The following is a 27117-nucleotide window of genomic DNA, read 5'->3' on the forward strand; positions in this document are numbered from 1 at the left end:
TACATGCCAATGTGGGGCGGATGCCCTATTACAGTGCTGCATTCAAAACCGTGAGGATACCAGTGTCATCAATGATGTCCATATTATTGTGGCTAGCAGTGTTCTGCATGATGTTTGGGAAGACAGAGGAGAACCTTTTTCCCAGGAGTGGACTCTAGGCACCACCAAATTGCAGAACTGGTGTACACAGCCCTTTTGTAATATGGAGGATTTTTTTTAATTTTATATATAATTAGTGGTTGAAGGGAAGGGGCTGGGAGAAGAAGAGTGCTGGTATTCTAAAGCAAGCATTACTTGTTACCTATATCCAACGTGTGATCTTAATTATGGCTGGGTCTGGTAGCATTGCATATGATAAGGTTGCCTCATATTTCCCATTTCAGTTGCTTATAACTTTGCTAAACTTTAACCATTTGGACTGAAATTTTCTATGCTGGAGAGAGCAGAAAGTTGCTGTGCTATAGGAATTCTGCCAGCAGTATGGCGAGGGGCCAGTACACATTGAAGGTCTCAAACAGATGTAGTTGCCCACATTGAAACCCCCTTTGCGGGTACTCTGGAACTTTCCCCCAACTACTATGAGAATACTGACTTTTTGAGAAGAAGAATGTGGAAACCCTTCCCCAACATTGGGACTACAACTGTCTGTAGAACTTCAGCCAGGAGTGAAGATGCCATTTTGACAGATGTATACAATGTCAAGTCTGAACTAGCAGCATTGCAAGAATATCTCTGAGAACCTGGCCTGGGGGGTTGTCTGCAAGTTGACTTCACTGGCTGGCACCTCCGTCCTTTTCGTATAAAGATGGCGGCCTCTGCTTCAATTACTGAGCACTCCGTCAGATAATCTGGAACTGTTACCTGGTGTCCAATTTCCTGATTGCTGGATCACAGGGGTGCTCCTTGTGTATTCACTAAACTGGATCTCTGGGGAGCTTATTTTAGAGAGGGGATGAATGGAAGACTGCCTTTTGAACCTGTTATGGCCACTTTCAGACTGATTTAATGCCCTAGTGACATTCCAGCCCTTCATTAACGATGTACTATGAGACCTACTGGACCAGTTTTGTGGGGGTGTACTTAAATGACATATTGATCTTGTCGGACAATTTGGACCAACACACCACTTACATCCACACAATCCTGTAGAAACTATGAGAACATGGTCTCTATGCTAAACTTGAGAAGTGTGCATTTGATCAGACCTTCACAGAGTTGCTGGCGTTCATCATGGACCCAGAAGGAATCAAGATGGATCCATGCAAGGTCTATGCTGTTCGCGACTGGGGAATCCTGTGCAATATTTGTGACCTACAACATGTTTTAGGCTTCACAAATTTCTGCTGGGGGTTCATTTCCAACGCTTCAAAACCAAGCTGAGTCCCTCACTGCCCTATTCTGGGAAAAATGCCCAGTTCCATTGGTTGCCTGAGGCTGAGTGCACCTTCAGGCAGTTGAAACTTGTCTTCACTACTGCTCCAGTATTGGTCTACCCAGACATGATGCAAGCTTTCACTGTGGAAGCCAAAGCCTCTAATATAGTGTTTGTGGCAGTCCTCTCCCAGAGGCATGCATCTGGGAAAATACTGCATGTTATCACATACTACTCAAGGAAGCTCATCCCTGCTGAGCAAAACTACACGATCTTGTAAATCAGGCCTGCACAACTCGTAAAGCAGCGAGGGCCATATTACTCCAAAGAAAACAGCTGAGGGCCAAACCCCCCTGCCCCACCATCCCCGAAACAGAACACACACACCCCCAGTGCTGCCTGCACCGTGGAAACAAACTCTCCTTCCCCAGCGCTGCTGCACCGAAACAACTGTGGGCCGAAAAGGAAGGTTGGGGGGGAAGAGTGATACTTAAGAATTTTTCAATTAAAGCAAACAATTTTTTAAAATTATTTTAATTTTATCAATCATGGAAAAATGAAAAACACCTGATCTGTTGAAAGAAAACATTTGTACTTTTCATAATTACCTTGCAAATTTAATGAGATATTACATCTCTTTTTGGTTCATTGAGAGGCAAATCCCAATGAGCCTTTATAGACCCCAGGGGCCAGCTATGCCCAGGGGCTGCTCCCCAGACCAGGTTCTCCCCCCCCCCCCCCAAAACTCCCCTGGAGGGTGCACAGCCCCCCACGAGCCCTCCCCACCCCATCCCGGTAGCCTCCGCCCCGAGTCCACTCACTGGCTTTGCCAGGCTTGGGCCGCTGCAGCAGCTTGGCAGGGAGAAGCTGCCTTCTGGAGGCACCAGAGAGCCAGAGCATCCCGCTTGTGGCAGTGGTGAGCCCTAGCCATGGAGGGGCTGGCATGGTGCAAGGGGGCAGCCACGCCCCCCACCATTCCTGCCCAGACTGCAGCCTGGCACCCCCCCCGGGCCTCCTGCAAGCTGCAGCGGATGCATATGGGTGCCAGCCCCCCCATGCACTCCCCTGCCGTGCTGGGCTCTATGGCTCCTGGGAGTGTGAGCCGCCACTGCTCCTCCTGGAGCATGCTCAGTGCCCCGTGCCCTGGCGGCTCACACACCCAGGAGCTGCAAAGCCCAAGTGTGGTGAAGGAGGAGCTGGGGGGCGCATGGGGGCTGCCAACCGCATGCATCTGCTGCAGCCTGCAGGAGCCCCAGTGGTGGGGGAGTGCCAGGCTGCAGGAGGAGCAGGGGGTGCGGCTGCTCCCCGCTAGCGGTGCCTCCACTTTTGCAGAGCTGCTACCCCCCTGTGCCGCGCTGGCTCCTCCATGGCTGGGGCTTGTCGCCCCTGCAAGCCGACACTTTGGCTCTCCGGTGCCTCTGGAAGGCGGCTCCTCCCTGCCGAGCCAGGGCACCACTTTTTTTAAGGTTACCACATTTCAACAATCAAAAAAGATGATGGGAAGAGAGCCCCCCCTGAGCCCTGCCCCACCCCCACCCCACCCCAGTTACCACCCCTCAGAATCCCCAACCCCCTCGCTCCTTGTCCTCTGACTGCCTTCTACTAAGACTCCGCCCCCAGGACCCTACCCCATACCTGTTCCCTGGCTGCCCCAACCCTTATCCACCCCCCCCGCCCCCAGACAAACCCCTGGAACTCCCATGCCCCATCCAACCACTCCCCGTCTCTGACAGCCCCTCCGCCCCAGAACTCCCGACTCATCCAACCCTCCTCCTGCTCTCTGACTGCCCCCCCCGCCCCGGGCCTCCCCTTACCACCATGCCACTCCAGCCGCTGGCTTCACGTGGATCCAACCAAACAAGCTGCTGAGCACACAGCCCCTCCCCTGCAGAGTGCTGCGATGCTGAGGCAGGGGGAGGGGAGCAGTGGGGGAGGGACTCTGCCTGCTGGAGGCCAATGGGAGCAGCTAAGTCAGGCCCAGTCGCCCAATCAGCCGTGCCACACTGCGTGAGGGGAAGGGAGGGGAGGGAGGAAAAATCCCAGACAGTTGCACCGGCCCTGGGCAAAACTGACAGCCCCACCGCGCTGCTTGCCCGCGGGCTGCACAGTGAGCCCATGCGGGCTGCATGTTGTGCAGGCCTGTTGTAAAGGAACACTTGGCAATTAAGACCACCACTGGAGAGTGGAGATACCACTTTGAAGGGGCCTGCCATCTGGTCCAAATGCTTATCAACTATAAGAACCAGGAGTATCTGTATATGGCCTTGGCCCTACACCAACAACTGCTCCGGTGGGCCCTATTCTTCTCTCAGTTCAACTTTACCTTTTACCTACAGCCTTGGAGCCAGGAATGGTAATGCCAACGGCTGTCCTAAAGATACGGCTCTGACCCATGAGACCCCAGTCCAGAACCAGCTCAGGTTCTTCTTCGAGTGATTGCTCATATGCATTCCAGTTAGGTGTGCGCGCGCCGCGTGCACGCTTGTTGGAAGATTTTTACCCTAGCAACACTTGGTGGGTCGGCTGGGCGCCCCCTGGAGTGGTGCCGCTATAGCGCTAGTTATATACCCCTGCCGACCCGTCCGCTCCTCAGTTCCTTCTTACCGCCCGTGACGGTCGTTGGAACAGTGGAGTGCGGCACTGCTGACCTCCACAGCCCTAGCTTCTCACTTGTTTTCTCTACATACTCACCCTGCTCCATGCTCGTTGGTGGTCCAATCGGTTAACGACCGTGAACGCCATGGCCAACAAGCGCCTAAGTCTAAGGAGGCGCGGCCCATGGACTTTTTGGGCCGCAAGGTTTACTCTGCGGGTGGCCTTCAGTTACGGGTTGCCAACCAACTGGCTTTCCTGAGCAGATACACCTTTAACACCTTGGTGTCTCTGTCAAAATTCTCTGAGCTTGTGCCACAGGAGTCCCGTCCTTAGTTCACGGCTTTGGTGGAGGAGGGTAAGAAAGCGTCCCCATTGGCCCTCCAAGCCTCTCTGGACTCAGCAGATTTGGGAGCCAGGACCCTGGCCTCTGGGGTAACCATGAGGCGCATTTCGTGGCTTCAGGCCTCGACGCTCCCGCCGGAAGTCCAACAAACCATTCAGGACTTGCCCTTTGACGGCCAGGGTCTCTTCTCCAAGAAGACCGACTCAAGGCTGCAGACCCTTAAGGATGGTCGCGTCACGATCCGCTCCCTGGGCATGCACACCTTGGTTACCCAGAGGAGGTCTTTCCGGCCACAACCATACCGCCCGTACAGCCAGCCCAGGCTGCGGCTGGATAATAGGCGCCGGGGCAGAGTGAATCGGCGCAGACAGTCGGGCAATCAGGGGAACCAGTCCCAACCGCCCTCAAAGCCTGCTTCAGGGCCTAAACAGAATATTTGATGGGACGCCCGAGGACGGCCCACCAGTTTCCTTACCGGATCCTTCCCCGTTGTTTTCCAATCGTCTTTCCCAATTCCTACCGGCTTGGTCCCAGATAACATCAGACAGCTGGGTGCTTTGCATGGTGCAATCTGGTTACCGCCTTCAGTTTGTTTCGCCCCCTCCCTTGCACCCACCCTACCCGTACCTCTTCAGGGACCCCTCTCACGAGCAATTCCTCTTGCAAGAGGTCGAGACTCTGTTGAGTTTGGGTGCCATAGAGGAGGTGCCAGAAGGCATGCGGGGCAGGGGTTTTTACTCCCGCTACTTCCTGATCCCCAAGGCGAAGGGAGGTCTGTGTCCAATCCTAGACCTCCGAGAGCTCAACAGATTTCTCGTGAAGCTCAAGTTCCACATGGTGATCCTGGGGACCATTATTCCCTCCCTGGATCCGGGAGACTGGTTTGCCGCCCTCCATATGAAGGGCATATCACCATTTACCCTCCTCATCGACGCTACCTTCGCTTTGTTGTCAACCACCAGCGCTACCAGTTTACGGTGCTTCCCTTCGGCCCCTCCACGGCACTGAGGGTCTTCACCAAGTGCATGGCAGTGGTCGCCGCGACCCTCCGCCGCCGTCGGATACATGTCTACCCATATCTCGACGACTGGCTGGTCCGCGGAACGTCCCAGCAGCTCGTAGCTCAACAAATGTCCGTGATCATAGGGCTGTTTCAAAAGCTAGGCCTTATGATCAACACCGAGAAGTCTACCTTGACTCTGACGCAGAGGATAGAGTTCATCGGCGCAGTCCTGGACTCCAATCTGGCCAGGGTCTGCTTCCCTCTGCCCCGACACCAGTCCATGGCTTCCATCATCCGAAGCCTACAGTCCTTCCCGACGACAACGGTGCGCACCTGCCTCAGCCTCCTAGGCCACATGGCAGCATGCACTTTCGTGACCCTATATGCGAAGCTCCGCCTTCGCACCTTTCAAACTTGGTTAGCGTCGGTTTACTGCCCGCACAGGGACTCTATAGACACGGTGGTCACGATCCCGAGGTCGGCCCTCGAATCACTCAACTGGTGGTTGGACCCAGAGGTAGTGTGTGCCGGGGTTCCGTTCCACCCCTCCATCACTCTGACCATGGGGTGGGGTGCGCACCTCGGCAGCCTACACACCCAGGGCCTCTGGTCACCCCGCGAGCTGACCCTGCACATCAACATCAGGGAACTGCGAGCGGTTCGCTTAGCGTGCCAAACCTTTTGCTCCCACCTCCAAGGTCGCTGCGTGTCAGTCTTCACAGACAACACGACAGCGATGTTCTATATAAACAAGCAGGGCGGGGCACGTTCCTCCCTGCTTTGCTCGGAAGCGATGCGACTGTGGGACTTCTGCATAGCCCACGCCATACACCTAGTAGCATCGTTTCTTCCGGGAGTACAGAACACGCTGGCGGACCATCTCAGCAGGTCATTCCTCTCCCACGAGTGGTCGATTCGCCCCGATGTTATCCACACAGTTTTCCGGAGGTGGGGCTTTCCCCAAATAGACCTGTTTGCCTCCAAAGAGAACAGGAAATGCCACCAGTTCTGCTCTTACCAGGGACACTCCTAGGGCTCCCTATCGGACACGTTCCTCCTGCCGTGGACGGATCACCTGCTGTATGCCTTCCCTCCGTTCCCCCTCATACACCGGGTGCTACTCAAGCTCCGGAGGGACAGGGCCCGCCTCATTCTCATTGCTCCGGCTTGGCCGAGACAGCACTGGTACACCCTGCTGTTCGACCTCTCAGTGCGGGATCCCATTCCCCTCCCGTCATGGCCGGACCTCATAACTCAGGACTTCGGCAGGCTTCGCCACCCAGACCTGCAGTCCCTTCACCTTACGGCTTGGCTCCTGCGTGGCTGACCCGAGCAGAGCGTGACTGTTCCGCTGCAGTACAGCAGGTGCTGCTGGAAAGCAGGAAACCCTCGACTCGGTCAACTTACCTTGCCAAGTGGAAGCGTTTCGCACACTGGTGCAATCAGAAGGATCTGAACCCTCTCCTGGTGCCTATTCCCAAGATCTTGGACTACCTCTGGTCGCTCAAGGAGTAAGGCCTCGCGGTCTCCTCCTTGAAGGTGCACCTGGTGGCCATTTCCGCCTTTAGGCCCAGCATAGGGGAACAATCCATCTTCTCTAATCAGATGGTTTCTCGCTTCCTTAAGGGGCTAGAACGATTGTACCCACAGGTACGGCGCCCTACACCTACCTGGGATTTGAACTTGGTTTTAGCCAAGCTTATGGGAGCCCCCTTTGAGCCCTTGGCCACGTGTTCCCTACTCTATTTGTCCTGGAAAATGGCCTTCCTCGTCGCTATTACTTCAGCGAGACGAGTTTCTGAGCTCCGTGCCCTAACAGCTGACCCGCCATATACCATCTTCCATAAGGACAAGGTGCAGCTTCGGCCACACCCCGCCTTCCTCCCTAAGGTGGTGTCGGCTTTCCATGTAAACCAGAACATCTTCCTCTCGGTTTTCTTCCTGAAGCCACACGCATCACGTCGGGAACAACAGCTTCATAGCCTTGACGTGCGTAGGGCCCTCGCTTTTTATATAGAGCAAACGAAACCCTTCCGGCGTTCGTCCCAGCTATTTGTAGCGGTTGCAGATCGCATGAAGGGCAAGCCAGTCTCTGCTCAGCGAATTTCGTCCTGGGTGACGTCATGTATCAGGACATGCTACGAGCTTGCTCGGGTTCCAGCTAGCCATCTCACCGCTCATTCTACAAGAGCACAAGCCTCTTCTGCCGCCTTCCTGGCCCATGTCCCTATCCAGGACATCTGTCGGGCGGCTACCTGGTCTTCCGTTCACACCTTTGCTTTTCACTACGCATTGGTGCAACAATCCAGAGACGATGCAGCCTTTGGCTCAGCAGTCTTACACTCTGCCACATCTCACTCCGACCCCACCGCTTAGGTAAGGCTTGGGAATCACCTAACTGGAATGCATATGAGCAATCACTCAAAGAAGAAAAGACGGTTACTCACCGTTGTAACTGTTGTTCTTCGAGATGTGTTGCTCATATCCATTCCAGATCCGCCCTTCTTCCCCACTGTCGTAGTAGCCGGCAAGAAGGAACTGAGGAGCGGACGGGTCGGCAGGGGTATATAACTAGCGCTATAGCGGCGCTACTCCAGGGGGCGCCCAGCTGACCCACCGAGTGTTGCTAGGGTAAAAATCGTCCGACGAGCGTGCACGCAGCGCGCGCACAACTAACTGGAATGGATATGAGCAACACATCTCGAAGAACAACAGTTACAACGGTGAGTAACCGTCTTTTTTTCAAGTCCCATAACTTCCTTAATACAACTGGCTGCTAGGACCTGTCTACACTCATCCACTCTGTCTCTGTGTCTGAAATTGTGCCCAATGAGTTGTGTATTTCTTTGTTGATAATAGCCAACACCCAGGAAGGGATCACATGCCTCTGTGTTCCCTCCGGACCTGTGATTAGCAGTTCTTCAACTGTGCCATGATGCTACTTTGACAGGATGTTTAGGGTGATTTAAAATCCAACAATTAATGTCCCATTTCTTCTGCTGGCCCTGAATGTGCCCTATGAGAGAGACCTTTGTAGCTTCCTGCAAGGTTTGTGCTCACACCAATATCCTATGTCAGAAACCCTGCAGCCTCCTCCAATCTTTAGACACCCCATCTTGGTCCTCAGAGGCCATTTCCGTGGACTTTGTAATGGAACTACCAGAGTCCAGTGGTTTTATGACTATCCTGATTGTAGTTGGTTGATTTGCGTTGCTAAGATGGTTTAGTTAATTCCCTGCATAGGTTTACGCTCCACTGGGAAAAGAGTCCAGCTCTGGATAAACAATGTAGTCCATCTTCATGGCCTCCCAAGTCATGGCATCTCCAACCGGGGTCACAGTATATTGCCCTCTTCTAGCATGAGGGCCTATGTTTGTTAGGAGGCCACACACGCCTGTCAGTCAAATGACCAAATACAATCGACCAACAATCTTCCAACAATATTTCTTCTTTGAGTGCTGTCCCTGTGGGTGCTCCACTCTAGGTGATGGTGTGTCCTGTCGCCGTTGATCAGAGATCTTCAGTAGCAGTGCCTGATCGGGACGCACGCACTCAGCTGGCATCTTGCGGTCTTGTTAGAATCTTCCTGAATGCACGCGTCCCGCCCCTCTCTCAGTTCCTTCTCAACCGTCCTCGGCTGAAGACAGGACTCGGGGCAGTGCTGATTCTCTTGCTTGGTCTCTCTAGGAAACAGTTGCAAAGAACATAGGAATAGTTGTTAGTAACATCCCAGTAGTTTCCCTTCCATTAGAATAGTTACATAATTTAGTTAATTTAAAAAAAAAAACAAAAACTTTTTCACCTTAGGCTTGTCTCCCGCTGAGACACTCTCCCCTGCCATTTCTAATTCATAATGCCAGGGACTTCAGGATTTAAGAAGTGTGTTTTCCTGTCAGGACTCCATGCCAAGGTCTGATGGGCACTCCACGCTGTATGAAGTTCCTCGGCGAAACACACGTTCCCGTAAAGTGCCTCTACGGTACGAGCCTCAAGACCAGGGCTCGTCGCGACAGGGACCTGCGCCTTAAAATGCTATTAATGGAAATATCTCTACAGCCACCTTCGGAGATGGGGAAAGTGAAACCCTTTCCCTCACGCTCCCCAGCCACATCTGAACCAATTGGGAGCATGGCTTTACCCTCTCAGGAGCAGAGGCAAGAAGCGCAACAGTCTCCGAGGAGAGACTTTAACAAGGATAAAGGGTCTCTCGCGAGATCCTTACCCTCTGTATTGACAGTGCAGAAGGCAGGAGCCTCAGGCTGTCACAACGCCTCAGCCACAGCTCCTGCGGAGCACAGAGGCAGGGACCCGATCTCCCGTACCAGGAAGGTCTCCTCAGCACCAGTCCGCTCAGCACCGAAAACAGACACGGTGCCAACAGCGCACTCTGCCCCAGTGCCGAAAAGAATATCGGCACTGAGCCTGCCTGCTGCCCCAGTACCGGCAGTGGACCTCCTACAGGGCACCTCCAAGCGAACCGTGGCACCGGAAAAACTCAAACTCAGTAATGCGCCTGAGTGCAGATCATGCTCAGTGCAGCCCAGGGAGCAGGAGCAACAGTTTCTCAGTCAATGTGACCTTTCAGTGGCACCTGAATCTAATTCCCCGCTCCTGGATACACAGAGCTCACTTTTTGAACAGCCGCTCTGGCTACCTTTACTGACAGTGAACCTGATATGCAGCAGCAGGTGGAGTTCTCCCCACCTGCGCCACCTCCTCCACCAGAACCTTTTCCACTTCAGGTCAAGGCTCACAACCACCAACTTCAGTTTCCCTATTTTGTCCCCCCTCCCCCTCCCCAATGGGCAGAGCCTGGGTTCTCCTACCCTATGCCTTGGCCTCAGTGGTACCCTTGGCCACCTCCTACTGCCACTCACCCTCAAGCCCCTTCCACCGAACCTCTACCTCCTTCTGCGCCTCGATCTCCAGCTCTGTCTACTTCTAGAGTGTCTGAGACGACCCCCCCCCCCCCCCCGAGAATGTGAGCTACGGACCATATCCTGACTCACCGACCCCTAACTCTCCATCACCTCCAGACGGAGCCCTCTTCTCTCTGTCTCAGCAGAACGTGGATGACTGTAAACCATTTCAAGAACTTTTCAAGAGAGTGGCACTCAGCCAAGACATCCCCTTAGAAGAGGTTCAGGAGACACAACACAGACTCCTCAAAATCCTCCAACCCTCTGTGCCCTCTAGGATTGCGCTCCCCATAAATGATGCACGCCTGGAACCAGCTGACATTCTCTGGCAGACTCCAGCCTCTCTCTTACAAACTTCCAAAAAGGCTGAACGTAAATACTAAATTCCCGCTAAGGATGCTGACTTCTTATTTTCTCATCCACAACCAAACTCTGTTGTTATGGATGCAGTTGCACAAAGGACGAAACAGCCACACTGTCAACCCACCCCACAAGACAAGGACCTTAAATGCCTTGATGTCTTGGGTCGCAAGGTTTATACGTCCTCCACTCTACAATTCAGAATTGCTAACTATTCTGCCCTCCTTGCAAGCTATGACTTCGATAATTACAATAAAATTTATGAATTTGCCTCCTATATTCCAGAGGATAGGAGAGCAGATTTCAAGTCAGTCCTTGTTGAGGGCCAATTGATTTCAAGAACGGCCCTACAAGCATCTCTAAAGACAGCAGACACAGCAGCCCGTACTACTGCAGCTGCTGTGGTTTATGCACAGATCTTCATGGCTCTCTGCATCTGGCATCCCTAAAGACCTGCAGACCAAAGTGGAGGACCTCCCCTTTGATAAGGATAAGCTCTTTTCCATAAAAAATGATTGAAGTCCTTCACACCATGAAAGATTCTAGAGCGACACTGCGCACCCTGGGCATTCACCCATCCCTTCCCAGGAGACGACGATACCAACCTTATCAAAGACCACGCACACAACAGTATTACCAGCCTCAATCCAAACCATACAATGTAACCAGGAATCGTGCTAAACCTCCTAAGCGCAGACAGAATCAAGCACAAGCAACTACCTTCCACCCATCGGGAAATAAACAACAATTTTGAAGCGTTGGTCAAGGGTCTGCACGACCACCCCTTGATTCCACCACCTACTTGCCCATTTGGCCACCGCCTCCAGGGTTTCCAACTGTCTGGCCGCAGATTATGCAGGACCGTTGGATCCTCGAAATAGTTCAGTCTGGTTACTCCATCCCTTTTATATCCTACCCTCCTACACTTCCCCCTTCCCTGTCCCTCTTCAGGGACCCTTCTCACGAGTGCTTACTTTGCGCAGAAGTGGCTCAGCTTCTACAACTAGGCGCAGTGGAATCTGTGCCGACACAACATCGGGGGGAAGGGTTCTATTCCCATTACTTTCTGGCCCAGAAAAAGACTGGGGGATGGAGGCCTATGCTAGACCTATGCCAACTTGAACAAATTCATGAGGATACAAAGATTCAAGATGGTCACACTGGGCACAATAATACCTGCAGTAGATCAAGGGGACTGGTATACAGCCCTTGACCTACAGGATGCTTATTTTCATATATCAATTCATCCAGCCCACAGACGCTTCCTACGATTCACAATCAGACACAACCATTTTTAATACAGAGTTCTTCCTTTTGGACTCTCCACAGCGCTGAGAGCATTTTCCGAGACTCTAACCATAGTTTGTGGCTCACCTCCACAGACATGGGATCACGCTTTTCCCTTACCTAGACGATTGCCTCATCAAGGGCAACTCCTATGGCGAGACACTACAAGCTACCTATTTTGCCATCTCCCTCTTCCACAGCCTAGGCCTCCAAATAAATGTCCAGAAATCCACCCTGACACCTACATATCAGATTGAGTTCATTGGAGCTCATCTGGACTCAATCTGAACCAGAGCCTCACTCCCACATCACAGATTCCTAGCTATCACACAGCTCATACGCATGCTCTCTGTTCATCCCAGGATATAGGCAAGAATTTGCCTACAGCTCCTTGGTCACATAGCAGCCGCCACCTTCGTGGTCAAGTACTCCAGGCTACACAGATGTCTTCAGGGCTGGCTCAACTCCAACTTCAAACCCAAGAGACACACCTTAGGTATGCTACTAACTCCTCCAGCCAATGTTCTAGCTTCTCCACAATGGTGGACAAGACCAGAAAACCTCTGCACAGACGTACCCTTCCATCAACGATCCCCAACGCTCATGCTCATCACGGACGCTTCCCTAATTGCTTGGGGAGCACATCTAGGGGGACACAGGGCACAAGGTTGCTGGTCTGCGTCAGAGACGCGCCTACACATAACTCTTAGAACTCAGAGCAGTGAAACGAGCGTGCCTTCACTTTCTTCCCCTCATAAAGAACAAATCTATTCAGATCCTAACAAACAACACAACATGTACGTTCTACATCAACAGACGAGGGGGAGCCTGATCACCTTCCCTATGCATGGAAGCCATCCAGCTATGGAATTGGTGCATACAACATCACATACAAATCATTGCTTCATACCTGGCTGCCACAACACTGCCGATGCACTCAGCAGGCACTTCTTGTCAGAACACAAATGGGAACTGCACCCCGCAATACTTCTACAGCTCGTCTCCCTCCGGGATACCCCGTCAATAGACCTCTTTGCCACATCCCAGAATTGAAAATGTCATCTATTTTGTTCCAGAGTGGGACTCAGGACTGCATCCCTAGGAGATGCGTTCCTCATCCTGTGGAACAACTCTCTCCTGTACACCTTCCCCACCAATCCCTCTGCTACACAGGGTTCTTCGCAAGATCAGAGACGATAAGGCCCGGGTCATACTTATTGCCCCAGCTTGGCCGAAACAGATGTGGTATCCATACCTACTCTGCATGTCCTCCCGTCATTCATGGACACTCTCCCCAGGAGATCAGATCTGCTTTCCCAGGACAATGGATGGCTTCTTCACCCTTAGCTCCAGAAGCTCCACCTGACAGTGTGGTTTCTTCATGGTTCCAAACCCACAAACTAGCTTATTCCGCGCAAGTTCTGTATGTCCTCCTGCACAGTAGAAAAGACTCCACTCGTAAAACTTACCTGCAGAAGTGGAAACATTTCTCACTCTGGTGCTCACATAATCACTTAATGACCATACGATAACCCTACCTAACATCTTAGACTACTTTCTAAAATTGAAACCGGATGGACTCTCGCTCAGTTTAATCAAAGCATACCTGGCGGCACTTACCACTTTCCATGACTTGTTAGAAGGCTACTCACTCTTTACCCACCCCACAACAAAACGATTTATCACGAGTCTACAAAATCTCTACCCAGAAATGTATCCAATGGCAGCTACATGGAATCTTAACTTCGTTCTTTGTGGTCTCATGAAACCTCCATTTGAGCCCTTGGCTACCTTCTCTCTTCTTCATATGTCTATGAAGGTAGCTTTCTTAGTTGCAATAACGTCAGCAAGGAGAGTAGGAGAAATAAGCACTCTGATGGCCTATCCTCCCTACACAATCTTCTCCAAAGACAAAGTCACTCTGACACCACATCCTAAGTTTCTCACTAAGGGGGTGTCCACCTTCCACCTTAACCAACCAATATACTTACCTATTTTCTATCCCAAACCTCACAAGACTCTGCACGAGGCAACTCTGCATGCTCTCGACATCAGGCGTGCAATCACCTTTTATTTAGACAGGAGTAAACCATTTTGTAAGTCCCTGCGACTCTTTGTCTCCATTACCGAAAGATCGAAAGGTACGGCTATCTCTAGGCAATGCCCGTCCAAATGGATCTCTGACTGCATCAGATCCTGTTACCGCATCCAAAATATTCAACCACCCGAAGGCATTAGAACTCATTCCACTTGAGCCATGTCGACATCCGTTGCCTTCCTACATAATGTACCCATTCCTGACATCTGTAAAGCAGCTACATGGTCATCTGAACACACATTTTCTAAACACTATGCTATCACGCAGGATACCACGGCAGACACTATAGTAAGTCATACAGTACTCACTGCCACATCTCCAAAGTCCCACCAACCTTAATGGGTACTGCTCCACATTCACCTAGAGTGGAGCACCCACAGGGGCAGCACTTGAAGAAGAGAAAGTTACTCACCTTACAGTAACTGAGGTTCTTTGAGATGCGTGTCCCTGTGGGTGCTCCACTCCTTGCCCTCCTCCCCTCTACTTTGGAGTACTATGATTTCTCTACGGTAGAGAAGGAACTGAGGGGGCCGCAGGTTGCGCACACTCAGGCAGATTTTAACGAGACCACAAGACACCAGCTGAGCGTGTGTGTCCTGACTAGGCACTGCTACTGAAGATCTCCAATTAACGGCGTTGGGACACACAGTCACCTAGAATGGAGCACCCGCAGACACACACATCTCAAAGAACCTCAGTTACTGCAAGGTGAGTAACTTTCTCTTATGCTACATCAACCACTGCCAGCATGACTGGTCTTCACTGTTTTCCTGTGCAGAATTCTTGTACAATAATGCAGACCGTGCCTCCACAAACCACAGCCCCTTCTTTATCAACTATGAATACTACCCCTAATTTCACCCATGACTACACACATCCTCGACCAATCCATCTGCCTCAGACCTAGTACAATATATTCATCACATCCAAGAGGAAGTGAAAGGACATCTTGATAAGGCGAAAGAGGACTACAAAAGTCATGTGGACAAACATAAACAACAGGGCCCTACCAACCCTATAGGACAAAGGGTATAGGTTTCAACAGAACATATTCTCACGGCCAGTCCTGGATTCGGCAACAAATCAACCCAGTAACCTTCAAGCTCCGGCTCCCTTGATCTCTTAGAATCCACCCTGTAGTCCATGTCTCACTTATAAAACCATACACAAAGAACACATTTCCCCATAGAGCCCAGCTGCTGCCCTCATTGGCACAAATACAGGGTCAGGAGGAATACATTGTACATTAAATCCTTGACTAAGATAAAGCAGGGCAAATTAGGGTACCTGTTTATTGGGAAGGTTATGGCATGGAGAAACACACTTAGGAGCCAGCTGAAAACATTTGTACTCACTCTGGTTCAGGCCTTCCACAGGAGTCACCCTAAGAAACCTGGATCCCCTGTACCCGCCCCTACAGAAGAGGGCGATGTCATGATCCAGGGGTCTCAAAGCTGGGATCAGCCACACTCTAACCCAATACCTGGCTGCCTGTTGGTAGTAGCTTACCTGAGACTCATGAAGCCCAGCCTCAGTGTCAGGCTCCTCCCCTGAGATCTAACTGACAGAGTCCAAGAGTGAGTGATTTGACAGCTTCCAATTCCTGCTGCTGTGTTAAGTACAGCCAGCAGGTCAGACAACTGAGCTCCATCCTGCCCCAGACTGTGTGCTTTGTGGTTCCTGCTACCTTTTCCTGCTACCCCAGCTTGATCTCCTGTCATTCTGAGCTGGCTTGACTCCTGACATCTGACTTGTGGTTCCCCACCTCCAGTTTGTCTCCTGCTTCTCACCTCCCAGAATCCAGACCTAGCTGACTCTTGACTCTGGTCTCATGACTACAGACTTTGACTTTGCCTACTAGGTCTGGCTGCCCATGATCTGGCCTGTGAAACACCCTTTCTGTGTATTCCTCATTTGTGTCCCACCTCTTTCTGACTGTTTCTTTTTACATCTCTCTCCAGTTTTCTTGTCCTTTCTTTGTTTTTCCCCTCCTTCTGTCTCTCTTCTTCCTTTTGTTTTCACTGAACTATGGGGAAAAGTGTGCCTGTCAGCAGCAGGGTTTTTTGGGGGCATGAGGAGAAGGCAGTGGGCAGAGCAGGTACAAGGCCTATATCTGATTGCTCCCTGAACTATCTAAGATGCTCTCTTCTTCTGTCTTCTGAGCATGGTATGGCTGAGACAGGAGTGAGTGGTGGGTGTGGGAACCAGCAACATGTCTTCCAAGTGGTCTGTACACTGTCCTCTTGTGGTACAGAGGGAAGTCGTCTTTGGTCAGTGAGATGTCCAGGATTTTAGGACTATATTCACCTAGGACTGTGTTTAAAATCTCAGGGCAATCTTGGGGAAAAAACGGACAACTTAAAACTTCAGCTTGGAAAAGAGGAGACTAAGGGGGGATATGATAGAGGTATATAAAATCATGAGTGATGTGGAGAAAGTGGATAAGGAAAAGTTATTTACTTATTCCCATAATACAAGAACTAGGGGTCACCAAATGAAATTAATAGGCAGCAGGTTTAAAACAAATAAAAGGAAGTTCTTCTTCATGCAGCGCACAGTCAACTTGTGGAACTTCTTACCTGAGGAGGTTGTGAAGGCTAGGACGATAACAGTGTTTAAAAGAGAACTGGATACATTCATGGTGGTTAAGTCCATAAATGGCTATTAGCCAGGATGGGTAAGGAATGGTGTCCCTAGCCTCTGTTTGTCAGAGGATGGAGATGGATGGCAGGACAGAGATCACTTGATCATTGCCTGTTAGGTTCACTCCCTCTGGGGCACCTGGCATTGGCCACTGTCGGTAGACAGATACTGGGCTAGATGGACCTTTGGTCTGACCCGGTACAGCCGTTTGTATGTTCTTATGTAAATATACTGTTCTCATACTACAAAATGTGAAGCAACTTCCTAGATCTTCTTTACCAGCAACCTGTCAAAATACTTCTGCACTTTCTGCATACCTATGTGCACTCACTTTTCCTTGTATTTGATATTGTAGAATTGCTCTTCTGTCATTGAAGATGTGATGGATTAATACATTTATTTATGTACTGTTGTTTAAATAGACATTCAAATTTCAACTTACATTTACACATTTCTTAACCAGCAACCTCTTCCATACAAATTCACAAACACTATAGTTTGGTCTAATTTCTACTACATCGTATTATGTATAGTTTGTTTGTTTGTTCTGCGCTTTTTAACCATTCCGTATTCTCCATTCCAGCTTTGTGTCTCTTAGCCAAAGTTCAGACTATTCTTCTCCCGCAACACTGACTCACAACCCTTGCGCTCCTGGCTTTACAGCAAGCTCCAATTTCAAAGCAACATGTGACTAGACCCCTGATCTCAGCTCTCTCACATAAGTGTTTTTTCTTCTCCACCTTGCCTCAAGCGTGCCTCTAGACTAGGAAAAAATTTTACGCTACAAGTTTGCATCTCAAGGGAAGTTCCAGGTTCTTTTTCGTTTTACTTTCCATACCACTGACTGAAGCTAGTAACTGTCTTTGATGAATCAGTTAGATGACCTACTCTCCCTCCACTGAACCAGAAGAGAAGGGGCTGCTGTAAAGAGGTCTCTGTCTGTTAGCATGAATTTGTCCGCATTTATATATGAATGCATGCATTCACTCTAGTGTGACTATTTGAGTCACTGAAGCCTCAGTTAAATTTACATTCTTTTCTATAAAATATGTTATCCTATTGACAGTAGCCCTTTAACAAATACTATGAGGTAATATTCCAGATCCATTTTCAGTATGAAAACTAACTTGTTTGTTAAACTAGTTTTCCTTAACCCAGGCCTTGTCATATTTGATGGGTGTATTGTCATTTTGGGCAAAAGCTGCTATTCCCTTAACCAATGTTTCCCACTGTAATAACTTATTCATCAACCACCTCCATCTATATATGGGTAAATATTGTACTAAAATAATACCTTTCCCTCCATGGACTAGGTAGAGGCCATATTCTCTAAAGTCAGCAGTTCTGGTAGTTTGACCCTTCTGTAATAAATTTTAAATCATTCATGAAATATAACTATTGAGGTAAAATCAACCTTTGGGCACTGTATTCCAGCCTTGACTAAAACCAAATCTCAAAACATAGAGTATTCTATTATAGTGTACTCTGGTTCAAAATGAAATAAACTATGTCACAATGTCTTAATATAATCTGCACACACATTAGATTAGCAGCTTATGCCTTGGCTTGTTTTTATAAATTCTAGTTGAAGAATGAATAAACTTTTCCTTTCATTGCTCCAGCTAGAATTTGTATATCTGATGGGGAACTGGAACTCTCTTTTCCTGGAAAGGAGGGAGGAACATAGGCAGAAAGAGAGATTAAATGAACTTTACTTCAAGTAGCAAATATCCTCAATTGGCATGAGGTAGAGACTAAGAAAAAAAGTATTGAATGTGATTTTACTGCTCCTCCCTCCTCCCCCCCCCCCCCCCGAATGAAAACTGGAGTGATCAAGGATCAGGTAAAGTAGGTAAACATTTATGGAGAACTAAAAATATCAATAAACCTGTGATGAAATGTATACACATAAATATTGGAATTCTGTTCATTTGAATGAGCCAAATTCTTCATTTAAATGCTTGAGAAATATGTCATCTTTTTTACATAAATTCAGGATTTCTGCAGTTAGAGGACTCAATCCAGCTAATAAAGACTGCTAACTTTAGGTGGTTCCTTCATCTGTTTGTCTACCTTATGTACTTCAGGTTGATTACAGTATTTATGGAATAGGCCTTACTACAGTTATCACAGTACATTTCTCATTGATAGTAAGCATTGTTTCTGGAGATGTCAATTAAACACCGCAAGGAATAAGCAGTTTGGCATGAAATTTCAAGAGAGTTGGCTAGCACTCCTAGTGTGTAAATCCTTCAAACACAGAATTTTCTTCAGAAATGCTCTGCTCTTACCTGTTAACAACTGCATTGGATGACTTTTTTCTTTGGAATTTTCCATTTCATGCGCTTAAATCTGACTTTTTTGGAGCAAAGGTTCCCCATCTAGGAGATTTTTTTTTTTTTATATACTCTCCTGTCTAAAATCAGATAGCCCTTGACTTGTGGGCAGACTGACTCCACATGGGTGTTTCCCTTTGGCTACATCCAAGCATTATACTTAAACTTTTTGTAGTGGGTTAGCAGTTGTCCCTTTCCCTCTCTGGTTCACTGGGAGGGCACTTCACCTCACTGCATCACTGGGATGTCGCCCACTAATGGAGAATTACAAATTGAACATGAAGGGGCCCTGGTGGCGGGAGCAGGGCTAACCAATATCATGGTCTAAGACCCTCGGGCCAGGCAGAGCAAACCAACAGTTTTAGGGAGCTCATGCCCTCAGGCAGGGGAAAGCTATAAGCAGTCCAGCGGCTCAGGCCTTCGGGCAGGGTAGAACAGTTAGTCTATCACCTGATGTCCTGGCTCAGGCAGATGGCAGACAAACACAGGTCTCTTGGCCTAAGATGGGGAGGCTGCCACCCCAGGGGTGGGGTTGGCAGCAGGAGGTAGGAGGACTTAGGCCCACCCTACTTCACCAGGTCCCAGCTTGGGGCCCTAACAGTGGCAGAGGGTTCTGCCACTGGGTCAGTGTGAATCCTATCAACACACTGACTGGGGTTCTAACAGTGAAACTGGGCCAATATCTGGTTTCCCTGGGCTACTTCCTACCATAGTCTGGGCGAGGGGATCCAGAGATATGATGCCTACTACAAAGCTTCTCTAGCACAATCAGGAGTGCCTGATTCATAGTCAAATTTGCATTGCAGTATGTGCTCTCTGATTGTAGAGGAATCTTTCCTGCTCTGTTATGGAATGGGAAATTGTACACCTTTTATAACAAATATCAGTGCTCAACTAGTCTCTTTGGCAATCTGATATTTTAGTTAAACTGAAAACAAACTGGTTGTTGGAAGGGCTTATGTGAAACAGAAATATATTTGCAAATAAAGCATTATGCCTTACTATGTAGTGGTTCAGTTCTCCTAGAACTTTGTCACACGCTCATGATCTATGAGCAAAACAGAAAGATGTGGATTTGCAGAAGATACGTTTATCAGAACTTACTTTCCAGCCAAGATAGTTCTTCTTTGTTTTGTAGATCAGCGTACTGCCAAATGTTGAATTGGTTACCTTTTTATTTTTCCTTTTGATTTGTCTAATCTTTAATATTTTAGTAAACTATTATGTCAAAGGATAGTATTTAATTGCACACTGCTGTTTTATTTAAAAGATCAAAGCTATTCTCTGAACAGTTTTGATTAACTGTGAAGACTCTGTGTTCAGAAGTAATAGGTATATTAAAGCATTGCCAAGATTAATGTGGGGATGACTCTATGCCTATTTTCAGAATTGCAGGGGGGCGAATTCTATCAACAATCAAGATGCACTTGATAAAAGGCCGAAACAGTGGGGATCCCTTCTGTCGAGCAGCAGAGGAAGTTTTACAAGATTTGGATTTGAGGATTAAAAATATTATCAATTCTCAACATGAAGCTGTGACTGCTAGCACCACTGGAATCAGTCCAGCCCGGGTAATGGGCCTCCTTTTGTTCTCCTACTATATAGCTTTACAAGAAAGCTAATGTCTTTTTTAATAACTTGAAATACAGAATAATCTTTTTCCAATCATACAGAATAGTGTCATTTCCTGTGTAGCGAAGTACACTTACATTTGTTGAAAGACTCTTTAAATCCTTTAGGATTATAGTGTGGTTTTCAAAAAGCCATTGTACTTTAACTAAAAAATTCTTACATTAAAGTGATAAACTTATTAAAATAACTTTTTAAAATGCAGTTTATTGTTCGCATTCATAACAGAGTTTGTAAAATATTACATATTCATAAAATAACTCATCTGTTACTAATATGAATACAGTTAATTTTATCGGGGAATTTAAATGACAATTTATGTTAAGATGCAGTTAAGGCTGAGCGTACATATAAGTAATTTAGGATAAAATACATTGATGACATAGTTATCCCAAAATCAATCCATATAAACTCAGAACACACTACGTTAAATTTAAATCCAAACATGTTAAGATACAGTAATGCATATCCAAAGAACCTTAACTCTGCTCTGTAGAGACCATGCAATAATGGTATGATTATGATTACTATTTGTGGTCCCAGATTATATTAGTGATTTTAAATTGACTTGTAAAGACTCATTAGATTTTTCTCTCTGTCTTGCTCTCCCCATTTCTCTCTTCCCCCAAAAAAGTGTGGGGGAGGTATCGCTACAGTGCAGAGTTCAGGTTACTTAGGTGGTGAAACTGTGATTTCCATAATTTTAAAATGTTTGGGTTTCTTTTAAATTTAATATTAATTCTGATTTTTCCTGGTTTATAATGCTTTGTTTTGGGATCTCTTCAGTGCAGTAATAGGTAGTTATAGCCGTGTCGGTCCCAGGATATTAGAGAGACAAAGTGGGTGAGGTAATATCTTTTATTGGACCAACTTCTGTTGGTGAGAGAGAGAAGCTTTCGAGCGCACATATCTCTTCTTCGTCACCACTTTGTCTCTCTAACATCTCTGTAATGTATTTTACTGTAGATTACTGATATGTACCCTCAACCTTAACTTCATCTTCATTTCGGTTTTGTCTAGGAATTTTCTTTGTTTAGTGTTCATGTATAAAATTTTAATTAAAAAAGTCAGAATGGTGCCATTTGATATTCCTAATGATTTGAAGAGATCCCTTAAATTATTTTCTATAGGTTTAACTTTCTGTGTCCAGATTTACCAATATGGACTGGCTGCTTTATGCCACTCTGAAAGAGCACAAGCAGCTAGAGTTTATATCTCATTTGCCTCTCTTTTCATGTCCCCCAGTTTCTACTTCTTGCCCCACTCTGTTTCCCTGTGCAGTTTCCCTTTTGTGCAGTTTCCCCTTTTCTCCTGTCCTCCATATTTTCCATATAAACACATCCTACTTCTCCCACCCACTGATTCTCTGCATGTGAACATTTTCCTTCTCTATCCTACCTTCTGAATAGATCTGGTGGAACAGGTAGCTTTTGAAAATAAATATTTAGGATTAATAGTCACTCTTGTTGTTTTTCATAACTGAAAGTTTTTCTGCCAGCAGAGGCTTCTGCATGAAATCTTATTATTGAGGAAAAATTCTCAAAGAACTATTACATCAAAATGGCTGCCATCTCTTGTTGTTCTCAATGGAACATAAGTCATAGGTTGATGTCCCCTATCAACATGGCCACTATTTCCCTTGTTCCCTGCAGGAGAGAAGCCAAAGACGGTGGCATCCTATATTGTGAGGAAGTGAAGAGGAATACTTGGGCCCATTGAGAACAATGGGGAATAGAGGCCCTTCTCTAAATGGGCAACTGAGGGCAGCCTGTAATGTCAGTCCCTTTGAGAACAATGAGAGATTCAGCAATTTTGAAAAAGTGCAGTTTTTGGTGAAACTTTGTAGAAGAATATTATTCTTTAGTGTCTGCTGAAAAAATATACAGTTATTAAGAATAATAGGGGCAAAATAGCCATTAATTCTTGAAAAAAATCAAATATAGCCTATGTTTATGAGTTCAGTGAGGTTTTTTAACTGTATGGGAGACATGAAGCATCTGTATTTTGTGAAGATCTTTTTGGACAAAAAAGGCCCAGCCCTGGGTGCTATATTTCTTATAGAATTCACTAATAGATTCCATTATAAAGTCTCAGAAAAATAGGTTTTTTATTAACAGTAAGTGCTGTGATTTTTGGGGAGGGTATGCTGTGTATTTTTTGTACCTAACAAAGGTTAATCCCTTCTTTAAGTGCAAAATTCAACTTCATTTTAACTATGGAGCCACAACTGGTGCTTTAACAATGTAGTATTGCTAGGAAGGCTGTCTATCTAATTCATTTCTGAATAAAATGCACTTGAAAAAGTTGCCTTGCAGCAAATAGATACAAAACTTTTAACCTGGCAATATTTTTATTTGCCATATTGATGTTGTGGGAATCCCTGGGCTTCAGCTAAATATTTATTCCACAGGGGAGGAAGCTTTGCTTTAATTTAATTATATTAAGCCTGAATTAATAGTTAATGGGATTTTTCATCACTTTCTGAGAAGTTTACTATTCTGGCCAGAATTTGGCTGTTGTGACCTGGATTGATCAATATAGGACCTGGAGTAGCAGAAAGTCATTCATGAGAGACTAGTCAATTTATTTTGGAGGCAAGAAGAAATGGGCCATGGGAGCAGCTTTAACAAGCATCAGAGAAATGATGCTTGCATGTGGCTGCTTTTTCCATTCAAGTCTGTAGTGGAGCTTTTTTTAGTCTGTGTGCATAGTTATAGTCGAGACTGCTCTTTTTTGCAGTTTTCACAGTAAGACAGTTGTGCTATGACACAACATGATATTGTACAAAAGTCATTATATGGTAATGTAATGGCTGCATTGGCTCAGAATATAATTTTAGGGAAGTTAAATGGTAATGAAATAGACAATTCTGTTTTAATTTTAGGTGACAACCATAGCTGTAGTTGCTATTTCTATTTACTAGTTGTTAACTTATAGCAATAAAAATGTCAGACATTTACTATACTACTTGAAAGGTAGATACACTAACTGGTGTAATCAGGTAGATAGAAGAATAGAATTTGATTTATTCAAAGAGATTGTTTAAGATTAGTTAACTGATTCTATACATTCTGTTGCTACTTGTCCTATCTTTTAGAACAAATTTAAACCGCAGTAAGAAGTGACAAGGAGTCCTGTGGCACCTTATAGACTAACTTAAGCTTTTGTGGGTGAATGCCCACTTCGTCAGACGAATTCACCCATGAAAGCTTATGCTCCAATACTTCTGTTAGTCTATAAGGTGCCACCGGACTCCTTGTCACTTTTTACAGATCCAGACTAACACGGCTACCCCTCTGATACTTAACCTACAGTGTGTTTTTTACATGTAAACAAGAAACCCTGTGGTTTTAAAAATCTACTACTGTACATTTAAAAAACAAACCAAAAACAAACCCTAAACCCTAAATTTCTGTACAGGATTGTTACTTTTTTTTTAACTTTTTTTTTTATAGCAACCCTGCAATTCTTGCAGTACCACAGTAGTTATGAAGTTCTACGTCTCTGCTGCTGAGAGCAGCATTGAGCATTTCCAGATGTAGATTATTTTCTTTGAGAACTTCTCCATTGTTGTGGAAAATCCTGAGGGATCTATTTGATGCCAATCTGGAGGCTGTTGTACCTAACACACCTCTGGTCAGGTCTGTGAAAAGAGTTGGCTAATTGGTAAAAAGGGATTGGTGTTAGACTGCCCCAGAGTGTAGCTGTGTGCTCCATAGCACTCAAGAATACGTGATGGAGAACTGTTCATTTTCTTCCCAACCTAACTTCTGTAGTGCAGTCTCATTGCTCAGACTCCGATATTTATCTGTGTATCTTATTAAGCTCATGCTTCCATCTAGCAATTAGCTAAATATCACTAATTGCCTGGGGTAGGAGGAAAATTCCCTTTGGTAGGTTATTCCATAATTGTCTGTGGGCGATTTCTTGCACCTTCTGAAGCACCTCGCTGCTGTTGAAGATGGATTCCTTGTTGATTGGTTTAATGCATTGTGCATTTCTTATTGTATGCTCCTATTAATATTTACTTAGATGGAATAATTTCTATTTACTTTCAGCCAAAATTACATGCCATAAACCATGGCACTGCCTACTGCGGCAGAGAAACTGTGAAGGCCTTACTAGTTCTTTTGGATGAAGAAGCTGCCAATCTTCCCACCAAAAACAAAGCAGAACTATTATATGGTGATGAAAATGTAACACCATTTGGAATCACCTCTGTCTTAACACTCTTTAGGTGAGTACTAGTAAATCTATAAAATAAAACAAACACCTGTAATAAATAGTCCGAAGAACAAGAATAATGTTCTTGCTTATACAAAGCAAATAATTTAGTAGCAAACTAAGAGATGTATTGTCAATTTGCTGTCAACTTTTTGTTTCCATTTTTTTTGTTTACTCAGTATGTCTAATTTTCACTTCATTTGAGAATAGTGTGTTCATAGCTCAAAAAACATAATTTTAACACTAGCAACTTATTCAAAGAAGTGAATCTACCACACTAAACAGTCACTTTTTAAAGTAAAAGTAAGATACTTTACACAAACTGAGGGATTCTTTTTGCTAAAACAGTGGAAATCACATTTATTTCCTCTTTTTCCTTTCTTCTCTTCAGACTCTAAAATCTCTTAACAATTTGTACTTCTGTAGCACCTTTATTCGGAGGTTCTCAGTTGCTTTACAAACAATAAAACTCTCAACGTTGTGTGAGATCACTTCATCCTCCACCTAAATACAGTCACTTCTGGGGTATAATACTGTTTGTAAGTTCTTACATTTCACCGCATAGGTAAAACATTTTTATAACGTATCACTTTCCCCAAAAATACCATATTCTGCTAATCTATAACACTACCAATACATTTGCGTTCCAGGTTGGTCACTGGTAGAAACATAGGAAATATTAAATCTTACTATAGTTTGCCATCTTATTTGTTAGTTTAAAATTCTCAATTTTAGCATCAGATGACTTGGTTCTAAGTATCTTCTGAATTTTAACAAATTTATTTGTTGTGTCAAGAGATTCCATTATTTTTTATACTGAACGGTCCCAAAAATCTGTTTAAACTTTATGGTCAGCTGTGCTTGGGATCTGATCACTTTCCGGAAAGCTGTGTTTATTTTTAGGGCCAAGGTTGGAAGAGAAAACTAACATGTCTCATGTATGAAACTTTGAGAGATTCAGATCATTTCTCTTCATCCCTCCCCTATAGCTCTGTGTTGGCCTTGACAGAGCTTTCAGTTTAAATGGTTAGACTGGATGGTTCCAGGGCTTTATCTTTTGATTCTTAAACTTGGCAAGAAGTTCACAATGAAAAAAACCTTCCACAGAGGTACTGGTAAGGAGTGGTTACAATCTCCTTTATCTGATATTATAGTATTTTGTTGCTGGCATCTATGTATCTTTTGGCAATGAAAGTACCAATATTAACAATAAATCATCAAAAATATTTTAGAATTTTCAGACAAAGTGAGATTTTTCTCACTGAATCAGTCTCTTCTGTGTATACTGCAAATCTGACAGAAGATGTTTCATCCTTCCCTTATTAGATGGATCCCTGCTGCTCTCCACTGGAGACTATATTGAAACAATTTCTTGTGTGTATATATTCTTGGAGTGCAAATACTTAAGAAAAATAAGGGGTGGTTGTAATTATTGTGAAGTCTTATTGATGGCAGAAAGGGGTTACCTGCTGTGTTTCCCATAGCATTTTCAGCTTTTCTTTTTTAGCCACCAGAGAAAATGCATTGAAGAGAATATCAAAATAAGGAGACTGCTCCAGTTAGGGCTACTATCTGTGTTTTTTAGGGTAAATTTGGAATGAACATAGACTAAATATTTCCATAATGTATTAAGAAAATGTTCACAATTCTTTCTTCTCTGGCTCCCTGCCTCATTGATAAGCCTTCAAGGTCCTACGTAACTTTGCTTCTCCCAGTTTTCTATTGTCAAAGTTATGTTGCTACTCCCATCCCCTTCATTCCGTCAAGGATGCCATCTTTGGCATTCCATTTGTCTACTTTCCCATAACTGTTTCTGTGCTTTCTTCCATGTTGCTCCCTACTCATCAAATGCCCTTCTGTGATGGGGTGCCTGGCCCACACTGGGCTTTAAGGGGTTAATAGAGCCCTTGAGAGGCTGCACAGGAGGCAGCCATCAGAGATGGGCTGCGAGGAGCAGCCAGTTGGGGCCGGGCTGGCCCATATAAGAAGCGCTACAGAGCAGCTTCAGTCACTCTCTGGAGCTTGAGAAGGGAGGAAGACTGGCTGCTTGTAGGCTGAAGGCAGCAAGCACTGTGGACAGAACAGGACTGCAGGCGGAGACCCGGGGAGCTAAAGGCAGCTTCTGGTGTGCTGCACAGATTTGCAGGCTGAGGCCCTGAGGCAAGGGCAAAGAGTGTGCTGGGGCCACGGGGAAGTGGCCCAGGGAGATCTAAAGAGGAGTTAGAGAGGATACAGCAAGTAGCTGCCATCTACAGGGTTTCCGGGCTGGCACCTGGAGTAATGGGCGGACCTGGGACCCCTCCTTTCC

The 27117-nt window shown here is 46.3% G+C and overlaps 1 protein-coding gene across 9 annotated transcripts in view; it reads left to right on the plus strand.

Moving 5' to 3' along the window:
• LOC120369950 (PARP1 binding protein) overlaps positions 1-27117 on the plus strand; it is a 117929-nt gene that overhangs the window by 57349 nt on the left and 33463 nt on the right. For 8 of the 9 annotated variants that reach the window (XM_039483803.1, XM_039483837.1, XM_039483841.1 and 5 more), the window contains 2 exons: positions 20344-20527; positions 24644-24822. In XM_039483803.1, the coding sequence (XP_039339737.1) occupies positions 20344-20527; positions 24644-24822 (363 nt within the window). Of the gene's footprint in view, positions 1-17203; positions 17575-20343; positions 20528-24643; positions 24823-27117 lie in introns of those variants that run through there. The other variant, XM_039483870.1, reaches the window with a different exon arrangement.

The sequence above is a fragment of the Mauremys reevesii genome, linkage group 1 (assembly GCF_016161935.1).
Source record: "Mauremys reevesii isolate NIE-2019 linkage group 1, ASM1616193v1, whole genome shotgun sequence".
Lineage (NCBI taxonomy): Eukaryota > Metazoa > Chordata > Testudines > Geoemydidae > Mauremys > Mauremys reevesii.